We start from the raw sequence: 21,000 nt of genomic DNA, 5'->3' as shown, positions 1-21,000 counted from the left end.
AAAGTGTGGCAGACTGCCAGGTGGTGTGTCCCTCACCATTTGTACAATAGGTAAGGAACTCAACCTCCCCAGAAAGTCCTGCTGCTGCAAAACAAAACGAAACAAGCAAAAAAATACAAAGTCCTGCTTTTCAATCTATTCTGAGTAGAGTAAGTTGACTTACTCTATTAAGTTGACTTATTGGATTCTACCACACAGCCCCCTTATAGTGGGGCTGAACAGAGGTCCCCAAAATATATGTTGACCTTATTTGGAATTAGCATCTTTGCAGGTATAATTAAAATAAAAATCTCGAGATGCTTGTAGGCTGGAATGGGCCTAATATCCAACGGTAAGTGTCCCTGAAGAGACAGAAAAGGAGAAGACATCAACACAGAAGATAGGGGCATAGGAAGACAGAGTAGAGACTGGAGCAGTGTGGCCACAAGCCAGGGAGCATCAGGAGCCACAGGAAGCTGGAAGAGGCAAGGAAGCATCTACCCCTAGAGCCTGGGGGAAGCATGGCCCTGCTGACTTCTCAGCTACAGATGTCTGGCCTCCAGAACTCTAAGAGACTTTGTAGTAATTTACTGAGACAGCCCAAGAGAACCAATCTACACTTTGATTCTTGACATCAGCTGCCTTTCTGCAATTAGAAAACTAAGGACCTGGGAGTAAGAAAAAAAAGAAACTTTAAGGTTTAAAGGAAGTGGGGAAATTTTAAATGCAATTTTATCCCAGCATCCCAACTCACAGCCTCATCCCAAGAGGTCTAGCCTGTCTACATCTCCCAAAACCCTGGGTAGAAACACTTCTTCGAGAGGTCTCTGGTCTTACCACTTGTTCCAGGACCACAAGCAATTCTTCATCAAACAGGACCGCCTGGAGAATGTTGCTAAGTGCTGTCTGTTGCTGTTCCGGCAGCTCCGCAAGTGGATGGAAATTCCGCTCCAAGAGCAAAGTCGCTGTGAAAACAGCAGAGCACACCCAGCATCATGACTGTTGTGCGTGTCTTAGAACAAGGGACAGCAGCCTTTGCTTTTTATGGTAATTGTCCTCAGTTCTTGGAAAGACACGTGCAGCAACATAGGCAGTCATGGAACTAGGAAGCAAAGGACATCAAGTTAGATACCGCCCTCCCTGCACGGTTGTCAGTAACCACTTACACTACTGCAAGAAGAAAGAAGGGGAACAAAAAGAGAAAAAGAGGGCCACCCAGATTTGTTTCAGACTTTTTTTCTGGAAAAAACATTAAGTCTACTTTCTGGAAAAGTCTAATCAATTATTTAGACTCCTCCTTAGCATGATTTCTACAGAAGTAAGTTATCAAGGCTGCATTACTAATCAGCACCCAGTACATTTACAGGGCTTTGCAGCCATGCAGATTCCAAAGTCCATTATTTTCCATGTCCTTTCTTCTAGTACCATGCATATTTTTATCCTTTAATATTTAATGCTTGCTTTTCAAGGAGTCTGCCACCCTATTTTTATGGCAAACACCAGCCATTCCATTTTTTCCCATTTATTATTCTTCACCCATCCTGGAGAACAAGCAGGTACACAGGCCCCCTGGCTGGGTTACACGACATCTTCTGCAGGATGCTTGAGGCTCTCTCCTTAAAATCTTTTCTGTATTTTTTTTTTAAGACATTGAAACACTTGTAGTAAACTAAGCCCAGTGGGGATTTAAAAGCAAGATGTGATAAACCAAAGCTGTTTCATATGCAGAGATGCATACTCTGCATACTCTCTCATACATAACGTACTACCTCTGCTGATGGCAAATTCAAGCACATAGTAGTCAGACAGCTCCATAGAGAGAACAGGTCACATCAGTCACTGATCCATTCAAAAACTTCCCTATAAACGCAGCTAGGTCTTTGCCAGGCCAGGCTGCACAGAAGAGCTTTCCTGGTTGGTGTAAGGTCCAAGGGCACAAAGGCCAGGCTGTCCCCCACCCTCCTCCACTTCAGGCTGACTTGAATGGCCAACTGATAGGGTAGACTGGTGGGAAAGGAAATGATAAGGAAGCTGCAGCCCATGAATGCTCTTGTCCCTTCCCTGGAGCCCAGTCTATGGCTGCAGGGCCACTCTGTTGTGTCCTAACCTACAACCGTGCTTAAATGGCAGCTGGAAGTTGGACCCAACTGTCTATCTCAAGGAGGTGGAGGAGTGGCCTGCAGCCCTGCAAGATGGGAGAGCCTTATCCTAAGCGTGGGCTTTCCCTAATACAAATCAAAACCACACTGAGATACCACCTCACGCCAGTCAGAGTGGCTAAAATGAGCCAATCAGAGAACTCTAGATGCTGGCGAGGATGTGGAGAAATGAGCACCCTCCTACACTGTTGGTGGGAATGTAAGCTGGTACAGCCCCTCTGGAAAACAGTGTGGAGGTTCCTCAAAAAATTAACAATAGAACTCCCCTATGACCCAGCAATAGCACTGCTAGGAATTTACCCAAGGGATACAGAAATGCTGAGGCATAGGAGCACATGTACCCCAATGTTCATAGCAGCACTCTCAACAGTAGCTAAAACATGGAAAGAGCCTAAGTGTCCATCAACAGATGAATGGATCAAGAAGATGTGGTTTATCTATACCATGGAATACTACATGGCAATGAGAAAGAATGAAATCTGGCCATGTGTAGCAACATGGATGGACCTTGAGGGTGTTATGCTGAGCGAAATAAGTCAGAGAAGGACAAATATCATATGTTTGCACGTATAGGAAGATTAGGAGGAACCTAATGGAGGACCATGGGGGAGAGAAAGGGGGGAAATGGTGGGGGAAAGGGAGAGAGGAAAACCATGAGAGACTCTTGAATGATGAGAACACACTGAGGACTGATGGGTGTGGGGGGAGGAGGGGGGATATGGGTATGGAGGAGGGCACTTGTGGGGATGAGCACTGAGTGTTATATGGAAACCAACTTGACAATAAACTATTTGTAAAAATAAAAAATTTTAAAAAAATTTTAAAAAAAAGAGTGGGCTTTCCCTGCCATTTCTTCCAACACTGATGCTTTTGCTACAGAAGGAGAAGTATCTTCTAGTTTGGGACTCACTGAAGCCCCATAAGTGAGTCTCTTCTTATCCTCCCAGCCAGATCATTCTGAGCTGCTTCTAGCTCTTTTTACCAAGTTCTTACCCAGTTATTTGTTTTCCCTTTTCTTTGTCCATTTCCTCTTCTGCTATATACTGCACTTCCCCTGCCTCCGCCTGCCCACACCACCACAAGAAAAACCAACTTTTTAAACACAAAATGCTGTGAGGAATAAAAGCAATTGCTGCAGGCAAATCACAGGTACTCCCTCCTCCTCACAAGATGCAGGGCTTCAAGCCACATGGGTAAAGGGCCCCCAAGAGAGCATTTTGCAATGCTGACGAAAGCCTTGCCTGTGTTGGCAGTGAAGGCTGGAATATAATGAAACAAATGCAAATTTTGGGATCTCTCTCTTTGCTGCTGACTAGCTACTTTTAATAGTCTGCAAGTCTTCTGTGGATACAATGAAAGAAAATGCCAAACCCCAGACTCTTTTACTCTTTTTAGTCTTCCCTCCCTTCCTCAAAACGTGGCATCAAAGACCTGAGGTTCCCTGAGATTTCACAGAGGTGGATCCTGTTGACTGGACTAGGTTTGACTTGGAAGCACTGTCCCCTCTGTTCTCAAATGCTCTCCATTAAGTCACTGAGGACTCATTGCTCCTAAAGGCCACCTCACCTCCTGAAGTACAGTGCTAAAGTAGCCTGTCAACTCACCACACCCCACCCTGCTGGCAATACCTTGTTTTAAAACACCCAGTGGCCAATGCAGAGCAGATGGTCCCGGCCCAGCATCTGGCATGTCCCCAAATGGAAACTCTTGAAAGGGCAGAGCGTCCACGAAGACAGCGTCACTTCTCTCAAGCTCAAAGCCACCATGCTTTCCTTGTAGGAGGCAGAATTCTGTCATGTGGGAGAAAAGGACAAGCCAGGCATAGGGTCAGCAGGGGCCTTGTTGGCACATCTCAAACCCAGGTTTACTTAATAGGGAAGTGGGGGGTCAGGGGGACACATTCACTCTCTGACGTCATAAACCCACTTCCTACACATTACACTATTTAATGAAAACTCAGCCACTCCCTACCAATATAGGAGAAATGGTTGTTCTCAACATAAAGTTCTCTAGTGTGTCCTCTCTGAATGGGTAGGAAGCAATCTTTCCAACATCAGGTTTTCCTTAGCCTGATTTGAACAAACTGTTAAATAACAAAAATTCAACTGAGTAAATTTTTAAATGACACCATTTTGGGCCAGTGGTTTTCTTTTAAAAAATTTTTTTAATGTTTATTTTTTAGAGAGAGAAAGACAGAGTGTGAGCAGTGGAGGGGCAGAGAGAGAGGGAGACACCGAATCTGAAGCAGGCTCCAGGTTCTAAGCTGTCAGCATGAGCCTGACACAGGGCTTGAACTCACGAACTGGGAGATCATGACCTGAGCCAAAGTCAGACGCTTAACCAACTGAGCCACCCAGGTGCCTCTAGTGGTGTTCTTTTTAATAAAACCAAATCATAAACAACTCACCATGTTTGAAACAAAAAAATTTAAATTTGATTAACAGATTTGATTTGATTGAACTGATATTAAAGTATTATTGACAACATATTTAAGTATATGAGTGGTATGTGGTTGCAATTTTCAAGTCTTGTCTTCTCTTCATTAATAAAATACTCAACAATTAAATTTCTGCAATTATATGAATGAATCTTTTTTTTATATATGAATGAATCTTACAAACATGATAAGTGAAAAGACCAGGCACAAATAAATGCAATTTCTATGAATCTATATAAAGACAAAAACTAGTCTTTTTTTTTTTAAAGTTTATCTTCAGGTATACTGAAATATTTATAGACAGAGCAATACAATGCCTAGGATTTGTTTTGAAATAATTGAGTGGGGTGGTCAAGTTATAGATGAAACATGAATCACCCCAGTTATTAAAGCTGGTACATGGGAGTTCATAGTATTATTATCTCTACTTTTGAACATGTATAACTTTTCCATAATAAAAAGTTTTTTTAAATAATGAAATGTTTCCTTAAATACGTCCATATTTAAGAACCTAAGATAGTAGCTATTATGTAATAGCTATTATGTCCTTAATAAGCAAAAATAGCCAGTGCACTTGTGAATCAGGGTTCTTTTTATGTTTCTATTTAAAATTTTTTAATGTTTATTTTTGAGAGAGAGCGGGAGACACAGAATCCAAAACAGGCTTCAGGCTCTGAGCTATCCGAACAGAACCTGACATGGGGCTCAAACCCACAAACCATGAGATTATGACCTGAGTCAAAGTCAAGATGCTTAACCGACTGAAGCACTCAGGGCCCCTTACGCTTCTATTTAATCATTTGTGTACTTAAGCACAGGCTACAGAATAAAACTGTGGACGGCATGATGATTAGCACATAGATTTCCTTGCCTGTGGGTACTAATGACAAAGATCAAATGACTGTCTAAAGACAAATGAAACAATCCTTCATGTATGCATTCAACCGACCAACACTCACTAGGCATCTGGAGCACCCCTGGCTTGCTGCACCCTTGGCACCAGGCACTGAGGCAGCTGAATGTGAACCAGCCTTCAGGTGTTAACTTCGCTCCCCCAGGACAGCCACCATGACAGTTAACATAGGCTCAAACCCTGTCAGGAGCGGGCTAGGCCCCCAGCTGGTAATTTAGGAGTCTATGGTACCAGCACCACTCTTGCCTGTACACATGCACAGGCCCCTGGAGACACTACCAATTCTTTCTTTTTTTTTTTTTTTTTTTTTTGGTGTTGGGCACTGTGCCAGGAGCCAGTGACATGAAAGGACTACACTCCATGCCTCAACAATAAATATGTTACAAGTGGGAACAGACATAGCATAGGTGGTATTGGAGGGGGTGGATAGGTCCCTGAAGCCAAAAAGGCAAGAGCAGAGAGAGAACCAGAAAAAAGTTTCTGGAATGAAGCAGTGTCTAAGGAGCCTCCTAAAGTTTCAGTAGGAATTAGCTGGGCAAAGAGGCAGAGAGCACGCCTGGAATAAGAGTGAGAGGAGTGTCCCCAGACACTGGGTTAACTCTGGCCAGATGGCTGCATCTGGAGACTAGAAGGCAGGCTGGAAACCTGCGGGGGCTGTACCCCAACGCACCTGAAGTGCAGACTTTGTTTTGGGACAAAGGGAGCCCTTGAAAGGCGTTTAAGCAGGTGTGTAAAATGACCACATTTTTATTTTTAAAGAATCATATTAGCTATAGTGCTAGGAAGGAACAGATCGGGAAAGAGGCAGGGGAGCCAATTAAGAGTGTGCGCCAGGACCTGGTGGGAGATACTACTGGGGCCAGTAGACCTGCAGACAAGTGCACTGACCTGTGAGGCCAAGTCAGGCACAGGTTCATGTCCACAGGGTATCCAGTCAGAAGTACGCACTGAAAGCACACTGGCATAATGCCTCACTGTACAAAGCACAAGGCTAAAGTTCAAAACCATAAAATGACGTTTCTGATTGGCTAGAAGAGGAGAGCTATTGGTAAAGGAAAGGGTCATGACTGAGAGAATCTCTTGGCTAGGACAGGCCACATGGTACCTCCCACAAGGGACTCAGAGGAGTCAGCCTCTACTTAAAGTTTCAGAGGACAAACAGGATCCTTGTCCAGTGTATTCTCCCCGCCCCTCGCCCAGAAGGTGGGGAGGAGACATCAGGCAGCCTCTTAAGGGCCCTTCTGGCCCCTGCAAGTCTATGTTTATGAAGCCAGATCAGAATATTCTGTGGAACACAGCTAGGGAAAAGGGAGCAGCGAGCAGAACTGGCTTAAAAATCAGGCCATGAGTCACACAGAATGTCGGCCGGGCCACCAGGCTGCACAGGAATGGCAGTCGGCAGTGGGAAAGGGCGATGGAGCAGGGCCTCCTAGACCAGGGTGCAGGATTTGAGCCAAAAGAACCTCCCCAATTCCCCCTGGGCACCTCTTCTCAACAGCACAAAGAGGAGTTTATTTTCAAAGACAGCAGAAGCCAGCCCAGATAAAAGGCTGGAAATGAAATGCAAACAGGAGAGCCAGCCAGACAAGGCTGTGTCTTCCCAACCCTGTCTGAGAAGAGAGGCCCCCTGCGGGAGCGACAGAGGTCATCAGAGCTGCAAGCAGGCCAGGGCGCTGTCACCTCCTCAGAGGACAGGATGGGGACCCCCACAGGCCCCACGGCCTTGAGTGGTAGCCCCAGCCCGGTCCCCGGCCACCAGAGGTCCTGAGAGCACTCATGGGCACCCTTGGGTGCAGGCCAAGCTTTCCCAAGCCTTATAGATGTGACCCCTTGACTACCAATCTATCTGAACAGGATAACCAGGCGGAAACATCTTAGGCCGGAGTCATGAAAGTGCATGCGGCAACATGCTGATAACAAAAACAGCAGCAACAACCTTGTTCAAGTAGTTAGAAGTCACCCGCAGAGATGGAATAAAATCATAACAATGCCAATGAGGACACATTTAGAACCGTGGCCGGAAGCCTGTCGGTCATGATTCTTGGCATTTCTGATAGCTCACGCGTCCCTGTGGAACCTCTGTAGAACAACATCTAAAAACCTGACACCCTCACTCTGTGTCACCTCCCTGAAATGGAGGCAGGCTGCTCCATGTGTGAAGTAAAAGTGGAGTCTGCCATTGCATTCTGGGCCTCACGCGTTTCTTCTTTGACTGTCAGTTAAGGACAGTGAGTGTTCTAAGTGCCTGTACTTGTAGCTCAACGCCCTGGTTAACTCATGTGAGCCAAGTGCACACAAAAAGCTGCCTCCCGGACAACTTCCTTCTCCCTAACCTGCCACTTCAGAGAACCAGTGGGAGAAGAACAGGAGACGTACGTGCATGGTGTATCAGGGCACAGCTTTTAAAACTTTTCATTATGGAAAACGTGAAATGGCACGGGAGTAGTACAACCAGCTCTGGCAGCGGTCCTTTATGCCTCCTGACCCCACGCACACACCCTTTACACTCCACCCGGACCATTTTCGAAGCGATCCACATATGTGTTACCATTTCATCTGCGAAGACTTCGGTATAAATCTCTAAAACAGGACTCTTTGTTATAAACATAACTATAACATTACAGAGCTTACAAAGTCCATTATTATATTTATTCATTCGTGTCCCCAAGAAGCGGTCAGCTTTCTTGGGTTCAGCACAGCCTCTTGTCAGGACAAGCGGGAAGGAGGGGCCGCGAGCATCTAAGATCAGCAAACAGGAGCGACCCTAAAGCCCTTGTTTTCTTCAGATGATACAATGACCAGGAGCTCCCAGCTTTGAACACACCGGTGATCAGCAGAGCAAGGTCAAGTGGAGCATTTTTGGCTTCACGTTGTGGGGAGGGTGGGTTGCTGGTGGTGATAGCATTATTAACAGCTGTGCCGGGCACTTCACATGCCTCATCGCCTAGAATCCCGACCGCAGCTCCGTGAGGGACTGCCTTTCCCCTTCCAGAGACGGAGAAGGCAGGCGTGGGGACATCCACAACTTGCCTGAGGCCTCACAGACACCACGGCCTCAGGGCCGACCCTGGTCTGTCTGACGGCACGCCCACATCGGGAACCCTGAGCCGTGCTGGTGAAAGCTCACCCGCACGGACGCCCTCCCCATGCAGCCCACCTGTCGCACCTGTCCCACCTGTCACGGGACATCCCCGCACTTCCCATCGCCCTCCCCCAACACCCGGGGCAGGAGGCGGCACTCACCGAACTGGCCATCCAGTTTCACGTACAACTCGATGATGCCGTAGGCGATGGTGGCGGGAGCCGGGATCTCCAGCACCACGTTGGTGTCCTTGATGACATTCCCGTCCTCCTTCGCGGACACCTGGGAGTGAGAGCACAGGCTGCCCCCCTGCGCTCGGACTCCCCCAGGCTTCTCTCTGCCTCCCCACTGTGGCCGGCCTGGGGCCTGGCCCACAGAAACCCTGAGCAAATGCCCAAGGAATCAAGTGGAAAGGAGGAGCCAGACGGCAGACGTAAGGGTGTGATCGTTGTGGGCCTCATGATGTGATGCACATATTGGGAAGTAAATGGCCAAAGTTTTGTGGGGACCAAAAAAAGTGAGATTCCGGAGTTTGGGGGATAGTGAGGCTAGGTCGACAGTACTGAATCAAAAGGATAAATGAGACAAGGTAACTTGTCATTTCCTCACGGAGGATTACGGTAACCACTGTGACAGCCGGACAATGACAGTCCCAAAGGACGTCAGCACCTGACTGGGAGAACCTAGCTAAGAGCGAGGACCTCCCAGGGGCCTCATTCCAGAGCCCTGTGGATGGCAGAGTGGCTGTGCACAAGTGCAGGGGAGATGCCGGAGGGACGAGACAGGCACCAAGAGCCAGGCAGCAGAGCTCTGTGCTTCCAACACTGTTACAAGTATGACCCCTTCCCGGGACCGCCTGGGGACACCATCGCCTCAACACTGGAAATCAGAGACCCCTTTTAGCAACTGGATCCCAGCTGGTGTGAGGACAGCCGGCTTCCTGATTCCCAGGAAGGCGCCAGGCCCGTGGTGGGGTCACCACGGGCAGGAACACCAGCAGGGGTGACCAGAGTCACCTCCCGTCAGGCCCCTCCCTCCTCGCTGCTGTCCAGCCCGCCTGCGCCAGGGAGAGTCCGCCTCCAGACCCGATCTCTGTCTCCACCTTCTTCCAAATACAGCTTCCCCAGGGCCTCCGGCAAAAGCCAGAAGTTACTCCAGGAAGCAAATCGCTAAGAACAGGCACCAGGGCAAGCGGTGGAGGAAACAGTCTGGGGCTGACAGCCTCCTGTGCCACAGAAGTCTAGTGCTGGCTCCGGGATCAGCCTGGTAGTAAATCTGCCTTTATTTTAATCCAGAAATGTCTGTTTTTGTGTGTATGGACACGTGTACTGCTCTTTACCTTCCCTAACTCAGTCCACAAAGGATTTGAGGCAAGCGATCCCAAAGAAATCATTTTGAGACCTTTGGCTCCAAGGGGCTCCAGTGGCTCTCTGTGCATCGGCCTGACCAGTGCTCCTTTGACCCATTTTCTTTTGGGGAAGGCGCCTGACCCACGCCTGCGTGGCCATTCTGAGGGTCCTACTGCGCAGCCTCGGTCTGCTTCAGAAATGGGCACAAGAGGGCCTGGTGGGAGCCAGCCCTGAAGCACACCGGCCCCTAGGGTGGCAGCCGATGGGATGGAGGCATGGAGCCGCCACCGCACAAGGACAGTGCCTACCTGAGAGGGGCCCCACCCCCAGGGGAGGCAGCACACCCTGTTTTCCAGATTTCCCTCCTAGCAACAACTGAACTAGATTTCCCTGCATGTTTCAGTTACGCGAGCCAGTATGTTGTTTCTCATTTAAACCGACTTGAGTTGGATTTCTTTTAGCTCACTACAGAAGAGTCCTGACAATCAAAGACACAACCCCAGGAGGCCCCTGACCCCGGCCGTGACAAGCGGGACCTCCACACCCCTGGACCCGCCGCGCACCTGCACCATCTTGGTCTCGATCCCCACCATGCCGCCGCACTTCTCCTCCACCTGAACGTGCTCTGAGATCACACACTGCTGCGTCGTCACGATCTTCTGCGTCAGGACGCACAGGACCTCATTCTTCCTCTCCAGCACCTGCTGCAGCACAGGATTTCTCAGATTTATCGCTCTGAAAAGGAAAACTGGCCGTGAGTGGCCTCATGCCTTGGGGGAGACGGATGCAGCCAATGAATCTTCTCTCACACAGCCGGCGGCTCAGGAGCACACAGGTCACCACCAGCATCGCTTCTTTCCTGGCCCTGAGAGAGGGGGCAGTTCACCCAGAAGGCGCAGCTCCTACTTCCCAAGGCCGCCCGGGAGCTGCTGGGCATCCATAGAAGGGCTGGCCGGCGGGGTCGGGGGCGGGGGAGGTCAGGGGGCTCCCTACCAAACAGCAGCACTGGCTGCCAAGGATGAGGAAAAGAAACCCAACTAGTGTGGGGGCTGCCAGCCACCTGTTTTCCATGCTGAGAAGCAGCTTTGCCATCTCCTCAGTGGCTGAGGGCCTGCAGCCATCATGGAAAATGCGGGATTACAGGGGGATGCTGACCAGTTCCATAGATTGGATGGGGGGGGTAGGGGAGGCGGGGGGCTTCCTGGAAGTGAAATAAAGAGGAACTTTTTTTTTTTAATTTTTTTAATGTTTTATTTATTTCTAGGAGAGAGAGAGAGAGAGAGAGAGACAGCGTGAGCAGGGGAGGGTCAGAGAGAGAGGGAGACACAGACTCTGAAACAGGCTCCAGGCTCCGAGCTGGTAGTCAGCACAGAGCCAGACGCGGGGCTCGAACCCACGAACCGTGAGATCATGACCTGAGCGAAAGTCGGACGCTTAACCGACTAAGCCACCCGGGCGCCCCAATAATGAGGAACTTCTTAACCTGTCTGGGAAGGACACAGAATCTTAGGAGGAGTTTTATGCCATTTTACAGATGAGGAAACTGAAGCCAGGTAGACCTGGCCTGCTCGGGGTCCCCCAGCACAGACTTGGGGCTCCTCTGCGGCTCCTCTGGAGAATTTCTGGGACAAGCTAAATTGTCCTTGTGCAGGAGAGAGGCTTCCAGCTCAGAGGTAAACAACGAAATAACCCTGTGGAGCTCTCCTCTGACACGACACTGCTAGGAGGTGGACAGGCAAGGATCAAATGAGAGTCCATATTGACACAGGAACAATTACAGTGTTCATCTTGAGCTTTTTAAATACTTAAAGGTTGATACCCGACGAAACTCAGCAGCACCTCTAACCATACACAGGGGAGGCTCACCCCGATGCAGGGCAAACAGATTCTCCAGGGTTCAGAAAGTGTCCTCAGAACAGGAGTGAGTGAGTAGTTGGTAAGGTCCTATCTCCATGTGAAAAGCTGCCCTGGGTAGAAACTCCATCACTGGATAGACAGACAAAACGTGGTACGTACACACAATGGGACACTATTCAGCCATAAAAAGGAATCATGTTCTGGTGCATGCTGCCTCGGGAACCAACCCTGGAGACCGTATGCTGAGTCAAATATGCCAGACGTGAAGGACAAATATTGGATGAGTCTATCTATAGGAAATACCTAGACTAGACAAATTCATCATGGCAGGAGGTGGATTCAAGGTTACCAGGGGCTGGGAGGAGGGGGAATGAGGAGTTCTTGCTTGATGGCTACAGTTTCTATTTGAAGGTGACAAAAAGTTCCAGAAATGCCACTGACCTGTACACTTAAAAATGGCTCAAATGATAGAGGTGCCTTGGTGGTTCAGTTGGTTAAGTGTCCAACTCTTGATTTTGGCTCAGGTCATGATCTCATGGTTCTTGAGTTCAAGCCCCACATCAGGCTCTCTGCTGACAGTGCAGGGCCTGCTTGGGATTCTCTCTCTCCCTCTCTCTGACTCTCTCTTGCTTGTGCATGCCCGTATGAGCCTTCTCTCTCTCTTTCTCTCTCCCCGTCTCTCAAACATAAACATTTTTAAATGGGTAAAACGACAGACTCTAGGTTATACATATTTTAGAAAAGATAAAGTAAAGATACATGAAAAAAAAAGTAAAAATACATGAAAAGTGTTCAATCTCAGTAGTGTTCAAGGAAACGTAAATTATAACAACATTTTGTACATATTAAGTAGTAATATGGGACCTGACTGGCTCAGTACGAGGAGTGTGTGACTCTTGATCTTGGGGTCATGACTTGGAGCCCTATGCTGGGTGCAGAATAAACAAACAAACAGAGATAAATCATGGGTTTTTTAATTAAGTAACAACAACAACAACAACAACAACAAAATGATGACAACAACAACATAAAGCTGCCCATGGGTCCATTTCCAGGAAGGCAAATGAAGCAGGGGCTTGGAGCTTGGTCCCTGGGGTTCAAATCCCAGCTCTGCCCCTCCAGCCTCCACACCTTGCTTTTCTTGCAGATAAAGGGAAGGGAACAGTGCTGTCCTCGGGGGGCTGGTGTAGGGTGTAGAGGAGAGGACATGCAGGAGCACAGAGTTACATGCCACACAAACGCCAGCTGGCTCCCGCTACCTTCTGCTATTCTTCTACTGAGGTGCCCAAAATAGACCCCAATGTGTGCGCTTGATGGGCTTACAAGTCATTTAATTGGGTTGGAGGCACTTTTTCCCTCACTTGCTTAGAAACCTTCAATGACTACATCACATCCTGTGATCTGGCTCCTGCCCCTGGCCTTTCTCTCCGTACCCTAAACATGACAGGCCGCTGCCTGCCCCGTGGCCTTGACGCTACGTCCCCATTTCCCTCATCATGCTGACGCCAGTCACGTCCTCAGGGGTGGTAGGCATTCCCTGCTCACCCTGTGCACGGTAACAACTCCGTCGCGCTGTCACATCCTGGGACCACTTATCCGGAGGGCATATTTACACCCAATACTTTTCTAGCACATTTATTTGTACATTGTCTGTCTCCTCCCCCTAAACTCCATGGAAATAGGGACTGTGCCCTCCAATTACTATCAGGACAATGCCTAGTACATAGCAAGGACTCGATAATTTTGGAATAAATGGATGAATAAAACTTGTGGGGTTTTTTGTTTTGTTTTTTACTTCTCTCTTTGCCTTCATGAATGTACAAATGTATATATATGCATCTCTGTGTGAAAGAGAGAACACATAGAAGATGAAGGGAATAGAGGATTAGCAAGGTGGCTTAAAGAATGATATGTAGAAGTAAATCCTCCTAAAAGACTCTGTTCGGGCGCTAGAGGCACAGGCTTGGAACGGGAGAGCCAGTGTATCCACCTGTCAGAAGGTACGTCTAAACCAGGCCCTTCTGATGCTCTCCTCTGACTATAATGACAATTTCATCTTCTAGCAGATTCTTGAAAATTGACTGCTTCAATTACCATTCAGGTACTGACCCAAGCCCATGTGAACACACACATCAGAAGCAGCAACTCCCCGCTTCTGAACCCCAGACCCCGCAGCAGAGAAACGATGAAAGGTCACCCAGTCTGAAGGGTCTGGGGCACTCCGGAAATCGCTACACTGCCACCTGCCTTAAACAGATCCACCAAATTCTCGGTGCTGTCTTAGCCAATGTTAAATTATTTGAGGAGAAGAAATTCGGCCTAAACTGCCCGAGACTCCAGTGCTTAAAGCGCCCACCTTCCTCCAGAACTCCCACGGCAAACATGGGAAGTAGAAAGGAGCTAAGCTGATTGCAGGAATGTAACTTTCTTTTGCACATGATGGTGGGCCAGTTCTGAGATGTGTGCCCATCCAGCCAAGCACCTGTGAGGCTTAGCGGCCCTCAGGGTGGCCCCTGTGGGGTGGCCCCACCACAGGCTGAGAACAGAAGCCAGGGCCTGGCCCAGGTCCATCTCTAATGTCGAGACTCACTGAGTGGGGAGGAGACAGTACCATGATCAAGGTCCACGCAGGCAGACTCAGAAAGTGCTCCACGAAATTACAGAGGCATGGCTATGAGGGCAGGCCCTCCCCACCCACATGGGGTTTGTTTCCTAGGACAGTGCTGCCACCTTTTGGAAACCCAACACCAGACAGAGCTACTCATCCTCAGTTAGGACAGAAGATCTGGTGTAGACAGAGGTGAAGCTAATAATCAGGGGGGAATGGATTGCTCATTGGACTCTTTGCAAAGCAACCTCGGAGGGAATATCCCCCCATCACCTTCCCTAGTAACCGCCAGTAGGCCGCAAGCAGCCCAGGATGCAGAGCAGCTCCCGGGGACCAGAACCCGGCCCTGGCCTCCCCAGAGCACAGGGCCCTATGTGACAGGACTACCCTGGGCCAGGTGGGGAAACTGTCAGGTTTCAGTGTAATCCGTCTACATTAATTACCTCCATGTTTTAAATACACATTAGAGCTGTTTACGCATTCCTTCAGACTGCTACAGGGATTCAAGGGGGGAAAAAGTTGAAAACCCTGGATTAGCAGTTTCATAAATGAGGAACACAGAGGCCCAGAAAGGTTGAAGGTGGTAACTTTTCACAAAGTTTACCCCAACTCCCCCACCACCCCGCCACAGCAGACCCACTGCTGCTGTCTTGCCCAGAACCCTCTGGCTGTGCCAGAATGTGACCTTCGTCTCTAGTGAACTCCTGTACTACTAGGTCCATTTCCACACGTAATGATCTTGCCTGTCTAGCTAGACCCATGGCTGGGCCTGGAAGAGGGGTTTATACCCAAGCCCTGTAGGAATCGTTTTCAGAATATCTCTGCCTGCTCATCCTCCCTGACCCCATCGCCTGATGGCTGCAGCCACGTACCCTTAGAAAACCTTCCCCAGGTCGTCATGATTCGCTCCACCTCCCCTGGGCCCCATTAAGAGCCACTGAACAACATGGACAGAATATCTTCAGAAAAAAGACAGAAGATACTATTCACAGTAATTACCTCCTGAGTGGGGAACTAGATGCCTGGAAGATGAGGAGGACACTTCTTACCTTTTCTCTGTTTAACATTTAAACCACATGAACATACCAATTATTCAAAAATGTTTCTAATTTAAAAAGACCTCTGGACAGGGGCGCCTGGGTGGCTTAGTTGGTTAAGCATCCAACTTTGGCTCAGGTCATGATCTCACGGTTCGCGGATTCGAGCCCGGCGTCGGGCTCTGTGCTGACTGCCAGCTCAGAGCCTGGAGCCTGTTTCAGTCTGTGACTCCCTCTCTCTCTGACCCTCCCCTGCTCACGCTGTCCCTCTCTCTCTCTCTCTCTCTCCTAGAAATAATAAATTAAAAAAAAAAATTTAAAAAAAAGCTTTATCTTTAAAAAAAACCTCTGGACAAACTATAAGCTTCTGGAGGACAGAGTACCCTCCTGCCTCCACACCTACCCTAGCCCCCAAGTGATGGATAAATGAATACTTTATCACACAAATTCTAAAAGGCATGTTTGGAACAAATCTAGCTCCCCTATAAGGACTGAATCATGAAGAAATAAAAAATCTGATCACATCAGAAGAGGCGGAGAGAGAGGGAGACAGAATCTGACCCGGGGCTTGAACTCACAAACTGTGAGATCATGACCTGAGCCGAAGTGGAACATTTAACTGACTGAGCCACTCAAGCACCCGTGCAACAATGTATTAAAAGGATAATACAGCGTGATAAGGTGCCATTTACTCCAGGGATTCAAGACTGGTTCAACATCCACAAATCAATGTGATACACCACATTAACAAAATGAGGGATAAAAATCATATGGCCATGTCATTAGATGCAGAAAAAGAAAGTTCAACATCTATTTATGATAAAAACTCTTGACAAAGTAAGTATAGAGGGAACATATCTCAACGTAATAAAGGTCGTATAGGACAAGCCCACAGCTAACATCATACTCAACAGTGAAAATATGAAAGGCTTTCCTCTAAGATCAAGAACAAGACAAGGATGCCCACTCTCACCACTTTTATTCAACATAATATTGGTTGGAAGTCCTAGCTGGAGCGATTCAGCAAGAATTCAGCAAGTAAAGGAAATAAAACACGTCCAAATAAGAAAAGAAAAATTGTCACTATTTGCATATGACATGATATTGCATATAGAAAACCCTAAACGCTCCATCAAGAAACAATTAGAATATACAAATTCAGTAAAGTTACAAGACATAAAAACAGTATAAAAAATCTGTTGCATTTCTTTACACTATTAACAAATAATCAAAAGAGAAATTAAGAAAACAATACCATTTATAATTACATCATAAAAAATAAAATACGTAGGAATAAATTTAACCAAGGAAGTGAATGACTTGTGCACTGAAAACTATAGGATACTGATGAAAGAAACTGAAGATACAAATAAATGAAAAGATAGTTTGTGCTCATTAGAAGAATTAACATTGTTAAAATACTCCCTAAAGCAATCTACAGATGTGATGCAATCTCAATCAAAATACCAATGGCATTTTTCACAGAAACAGAACAAACAATTCTAAAATCTTCATGGAACCACAAAAGACCCCAAAGAGCCAAGGCAATCTTGAGAAAGAACAAAGCTGGAGGCATCATAACCTCTTATTTCAAACCATATTACAAAGCAATGTAATCAAAACAGTATGGTACTGGCATAAAAACAGACACAGATCAATACAACAGACTAGAGCCCAGAAACAAACCCACGCACATATGGTCAATTAGTTTATCACAAAGGAGCCAAGAATATACAATGGGGGAAGGACAGTCTCTTCAATAAGTGGTATTGAGAGAAAACTTGACAGTCACATCCAAAAGAATGAAACTGGACCACTATCTACGCCATACACAAAAATTAACTCAAAGTGAATTCAAGACTTGAATATTATACCTAAAACCATAAAACTCTTAGAAGAAAATGTAAGTAGTAAGTTCCTTGACATCCATCTTGCTGATGATTTTTTTAATCTGACACCAAAAGCATATATGAAAGGTGCTCAAAAAGTCAATCTTCAAATTTCTCACAAGAAAATATTTGTAATTACATAGGGTGACAGCTGTTAAGTAGACTTATCATTGTGATCATTTAGCAATGTATACAAATATTGAATCATTACATTGTACAGTTGAAACTAATATGATATGATATGTCAATTATACCTCAATTAAAAAAAAAAAAAACAAAACTGTCTCTTCCCCGGTCCTGCCAGGAATCAATGTCCATAGATAGGAGGAAGGAGGCAGAAGCTCTCCCATGAGAAAATGAACAGCCAGATGTTCTTTGTCCTCTTCACACATACTTTTAAGGACCGCCCAAGGTTCCTTTCTCTTCCTGGGGGACAATATGAAAGCAAGAACAGAAGGCCACCAAGATGGAGATGCCATGTACTCACTCTTCAAGGGTTAGACCCAGAGGAACACATCCAGAGGTAAGTGAAGGGAAGTAACACTAAATGGAGGGAAGAGTGCCCTTTTCTCACTCAGTGTGCTTGCTGGACCCTCCCCGCCCCCATTCTCCTGAGGGATCATCCGACTTCTGTGTAGCTGGTCACTGTGTCAACACCGACACCTGCACTCCTTCCGGAGATGGTTTCCAGCTTCATCTCCTGCTCACTGGGTTACTACCTCCTCTGAGCCTCAGTTTGCACATGTGTAAAGTGAGAACTGGCTATGAGGCTTATATTTAATGAGGTCTTGCATACCGTGACCACACGGAACCTATTGCAAATGTTTTTCTTCTTCTACTCTTGGCAGGAAAGCCCAGTCGGGCTGGTCAAACACTTGCCCACAATTTTCAGGGTGCTTCGTGCGGTGAGCCCTCAGCCAGGAGGCGGACCCTCAAAGCAATTATGCGATGGCTACGCAGATACAGAATGGGAGCTGGCTGAGAGAAGAGAGCAGGCAGGAGCCTCAAAGCAGCAGCAGGCAGGGGAGTGAGACTCAGAGCTGGCGCAGCTGCTGGGTCCCCAGCAGGAGGAGAGGCTCCTCTCCTAAAGCGCCTAATGGTTCCCCAGCCCCAGCCGAGCTGCCTCATCTTCTAGGCTGAAGCTCTACTTCAAATTCTACTTCTAAGGCTTTGAAAGCCAACACACAAATTCACAGAGAAGAAATCCAGAGACTTTTACAATTCTAATAATATCCAGAAGGAGGAGGGAAGCAGCTTTCTTTTCCAAAGCATAAATTCAGTTCGAGGATCCCTCTTACAGAGATGAGAGAAAGGCAGACTTTCTCACGCAGACCACCCCCACCCCCATACTCAGTCATTCAACCCCACAAATAGCTGAGTCCTCTTCTGTTCCAGGCACTGGGCTACATGCCGGTGATTTCTCAGTGAACAAGACCAAGACGGTCACCGTTGCCACAGTCCCCCGTGTAATAGCCCTTGGTAATAATAGGTCCTACGGGAATAGGGTTTCCGATGGCACTTTCATAAGGCTCTCCAAAAGGTAGGTACATCATGACAGGGTAGGAAACATCAGCTTGTATCCAGTATGCTACAGAGGAATTATAAGACTATAAGGGCCCTGGGGATTACTAGCTCTGGGATGGAAAACCAGGTGCATCTCAAGTATTCCCTTAGATGGCCCCCTCAGCAGTCGCGGCTTCCCTGTATGGAAAAGGATTCTAACACTGAGTCTAGGCCCGCTGCAGGGAGGAGAAGAGAGCTATGACTGATCAGCAGTGTCTGCAGAGCCCTGAGATGGTTACAGACTCACCTGAATCACATGACATGCTAGCGACACGGCCAAAACCAGGACACATGGCCTCTATTTTTATACATAAATTTTAATTCTATGGTGAGAGCATAATTACCAAAAAAAAAATTCTAAAATTCTAAGAAGCAAAGTTGGAGGCATCACAATCCAGGCTTCAAGTTATGTTACAAAGCTGTAGTCGTCAAAATGGTATGGTGCTAGCATAGAAACAGGCGCATAGATTAATAGAACAGAATAAAAAACCCAGAGGGGCCCCTGGGTGGCTCAGTCTGTTAAGCGCCTGACTTCGGATCAGGTCATGATCTCACGGTTCGGAGGGTTTGAGCCCCGTGTCGGGCTCTGTGCTGACAGCTCAGAGCCAAGAACCTGCTTCAGATCTGTGTCTCCCTCTCTGTCTGCCCCTTCCCCACTTGCACTCTGTATCTCTCTCTCTCTCTCTCTCTCTCAAAAACAAACAAACAGTAAAAGAATTTTTTTTAAAAGAAAACTCAGAAATAAACCCACAATTATATGGTCAATTGATCTTTGATGAAGCAGGGAAAAATATACAGTGGGAAAGGACAGTCTCTTCAACAGACGGTGCTGGGAAAACTGGCCAGCCACGTGCAAAAGAATGAAACTGCACCACTTTGTTACACTGTACACAAAAATAAACTCAAAATAGATGAAAGACCTAAATGTGAGACCTGACACCATAAAAATCCTAGAAGCAAGCACAGGCAGTGAGGTCTCTGACCTCAGTCATAGCAGCATTTTTCTAAATAGGTTTCCTGAGGTAAGGGAAATAAAAGCAAAAATAAACTATTGGGACTCCATCAAAAGGACACACAGCTGCGGACTCTCGGACCAGTGCTCTTTCTGCTACGCTGCTCTGGAGACCGACAGCAAGAGGCAGAGGGTGCAAACACGCTCTGGAGAAACAAGGCCGGATTGCCAGAGCTGCCTTTCAACATCTCCCCGGGAACAGACACGGGGACACTGAAGACAGCCAGAAGGTGGGGGCTGGCCTACTACTGCGAGAGTCTGAGGCAGGAACTACTAACGCACAGAAGCACAGACGGATGCTGATGATGAAAGCGTCAGCAGTTTAGGCATTTCCTTCAAGGAGTTTCGATTTATTGGCTGCGGCCGCGGTGAAAGAGGTGCGGGGTCGCAGCCGGCACTTGGTGGACGACTACAAAGGCTGCTCCGGACGAGGTCCGTGCACCGCGCTCGGAGGCTTAGCTTTGCTCTTCTGACATTTCACCATGTGGCAGGCGGCTTCTCTTCTGACAACCAGTGCCCTCTGGGCAACAGACGCAGCCAACCCCCCCTGAGGCTGTGAGGACGTGAGGTGGATCCCGGTAACTGCCCCTAGCAACCTGGAATGTAGACCCAAATGCTGCTTGCATCAGCCCGATTAGCCTCCAGGGTAACCCGTCTCCCCCTTTCAAGTCTGTGTGCTCCTGGGAGGGGGGGAAGGGAAGAAAGCCGCACCTCACCTGTGTGTGTGCTGTGTCTCCAGCACTGCACTGGGCACTCTGGCCCCCGACAATGGCTCACACCCGACAATGGCTCACCACCAGCTGCCCACCCCACGTCTGGTCAGCCCTGAGAGCCCGGTGCTAGTGGATGGAATGGGTAGACCCAGCCCCACAGACGGGCCTCTTGGCCAATCATTGTTCTTAGCAGGGAGTGGGGTAGGAAGGGCCATTGTGGCAATTCTGGCCATTGAGACCCGAGGAAAACCTGCTAGGGGGTCCGTGTGATGCCTCCACGAAGCTTTTTCCTTCCTCTTACAAGGAAGAGATTGCTTTTCTGCCTCTGGACCTTGTTGACTACAATGTGGCTATTTGGGGACCCAGAGGAGAGGTAAGGCTGCTGAGACACGCAGTGCATGC

General features: G+C 47.7%; 1 protein-coding gene across 1 annotated transcript in view; it reads right to left on the bottom strand.

Annotated features, from left to right (window-relative positions):
• Nucleotides 1-21,000, bottom strand: part of GSDME (gasdermin E) — a 68,712-nt gene that overhangs the window by 14,894 nt on the left and 32,818 nt on the right. The window contains exons 4-7 of the mRNA XM_077775452.1: nucleotides 10,483-10,654; nucleotides 8,732-8,852; nucleotides 3,767-3,928; nucleotides 817-944 (exon numbers count right to left, since the gene is read on the bottom strand). Coding sequence (XP_077631578.1) covers nucleotides 817-944; nucleotides 3,767-3,928; nucleotides 8,732-8,852; nucleotides 10,483-10,654 — 583 coding nt within the window. The remainder of the gene's footprint in view (nucleotides 1-816; nucleotides 945-3,766; nucleotides 3,929-8,731; nucleotides 8,853-10,482; nucleotides 10,655-21,000) is intronic.

This window comes from Crocuta crocuta, unplaced genomic scaffold, assembly GCF_008692635.1.
Source record: "Crocuta crocuta isolate KB4526 unplaced genomic scaffold, BGI_CrCroc_1.0 scaffold197, whole genome shotgun sequence".
Taxonomy (NCBI): domain Eukaryota; kingdom Metazoa; phylum Chordata; class Mammalia; order Carnivora; family Hyaenidae; genus Crocuta; species Crocuta crocuta.
The sequence above is the reverse complement of the archived record's forward strand: the minus strand, read 5'-3'. Positions and strand labels throughout refer to the sequence as shown.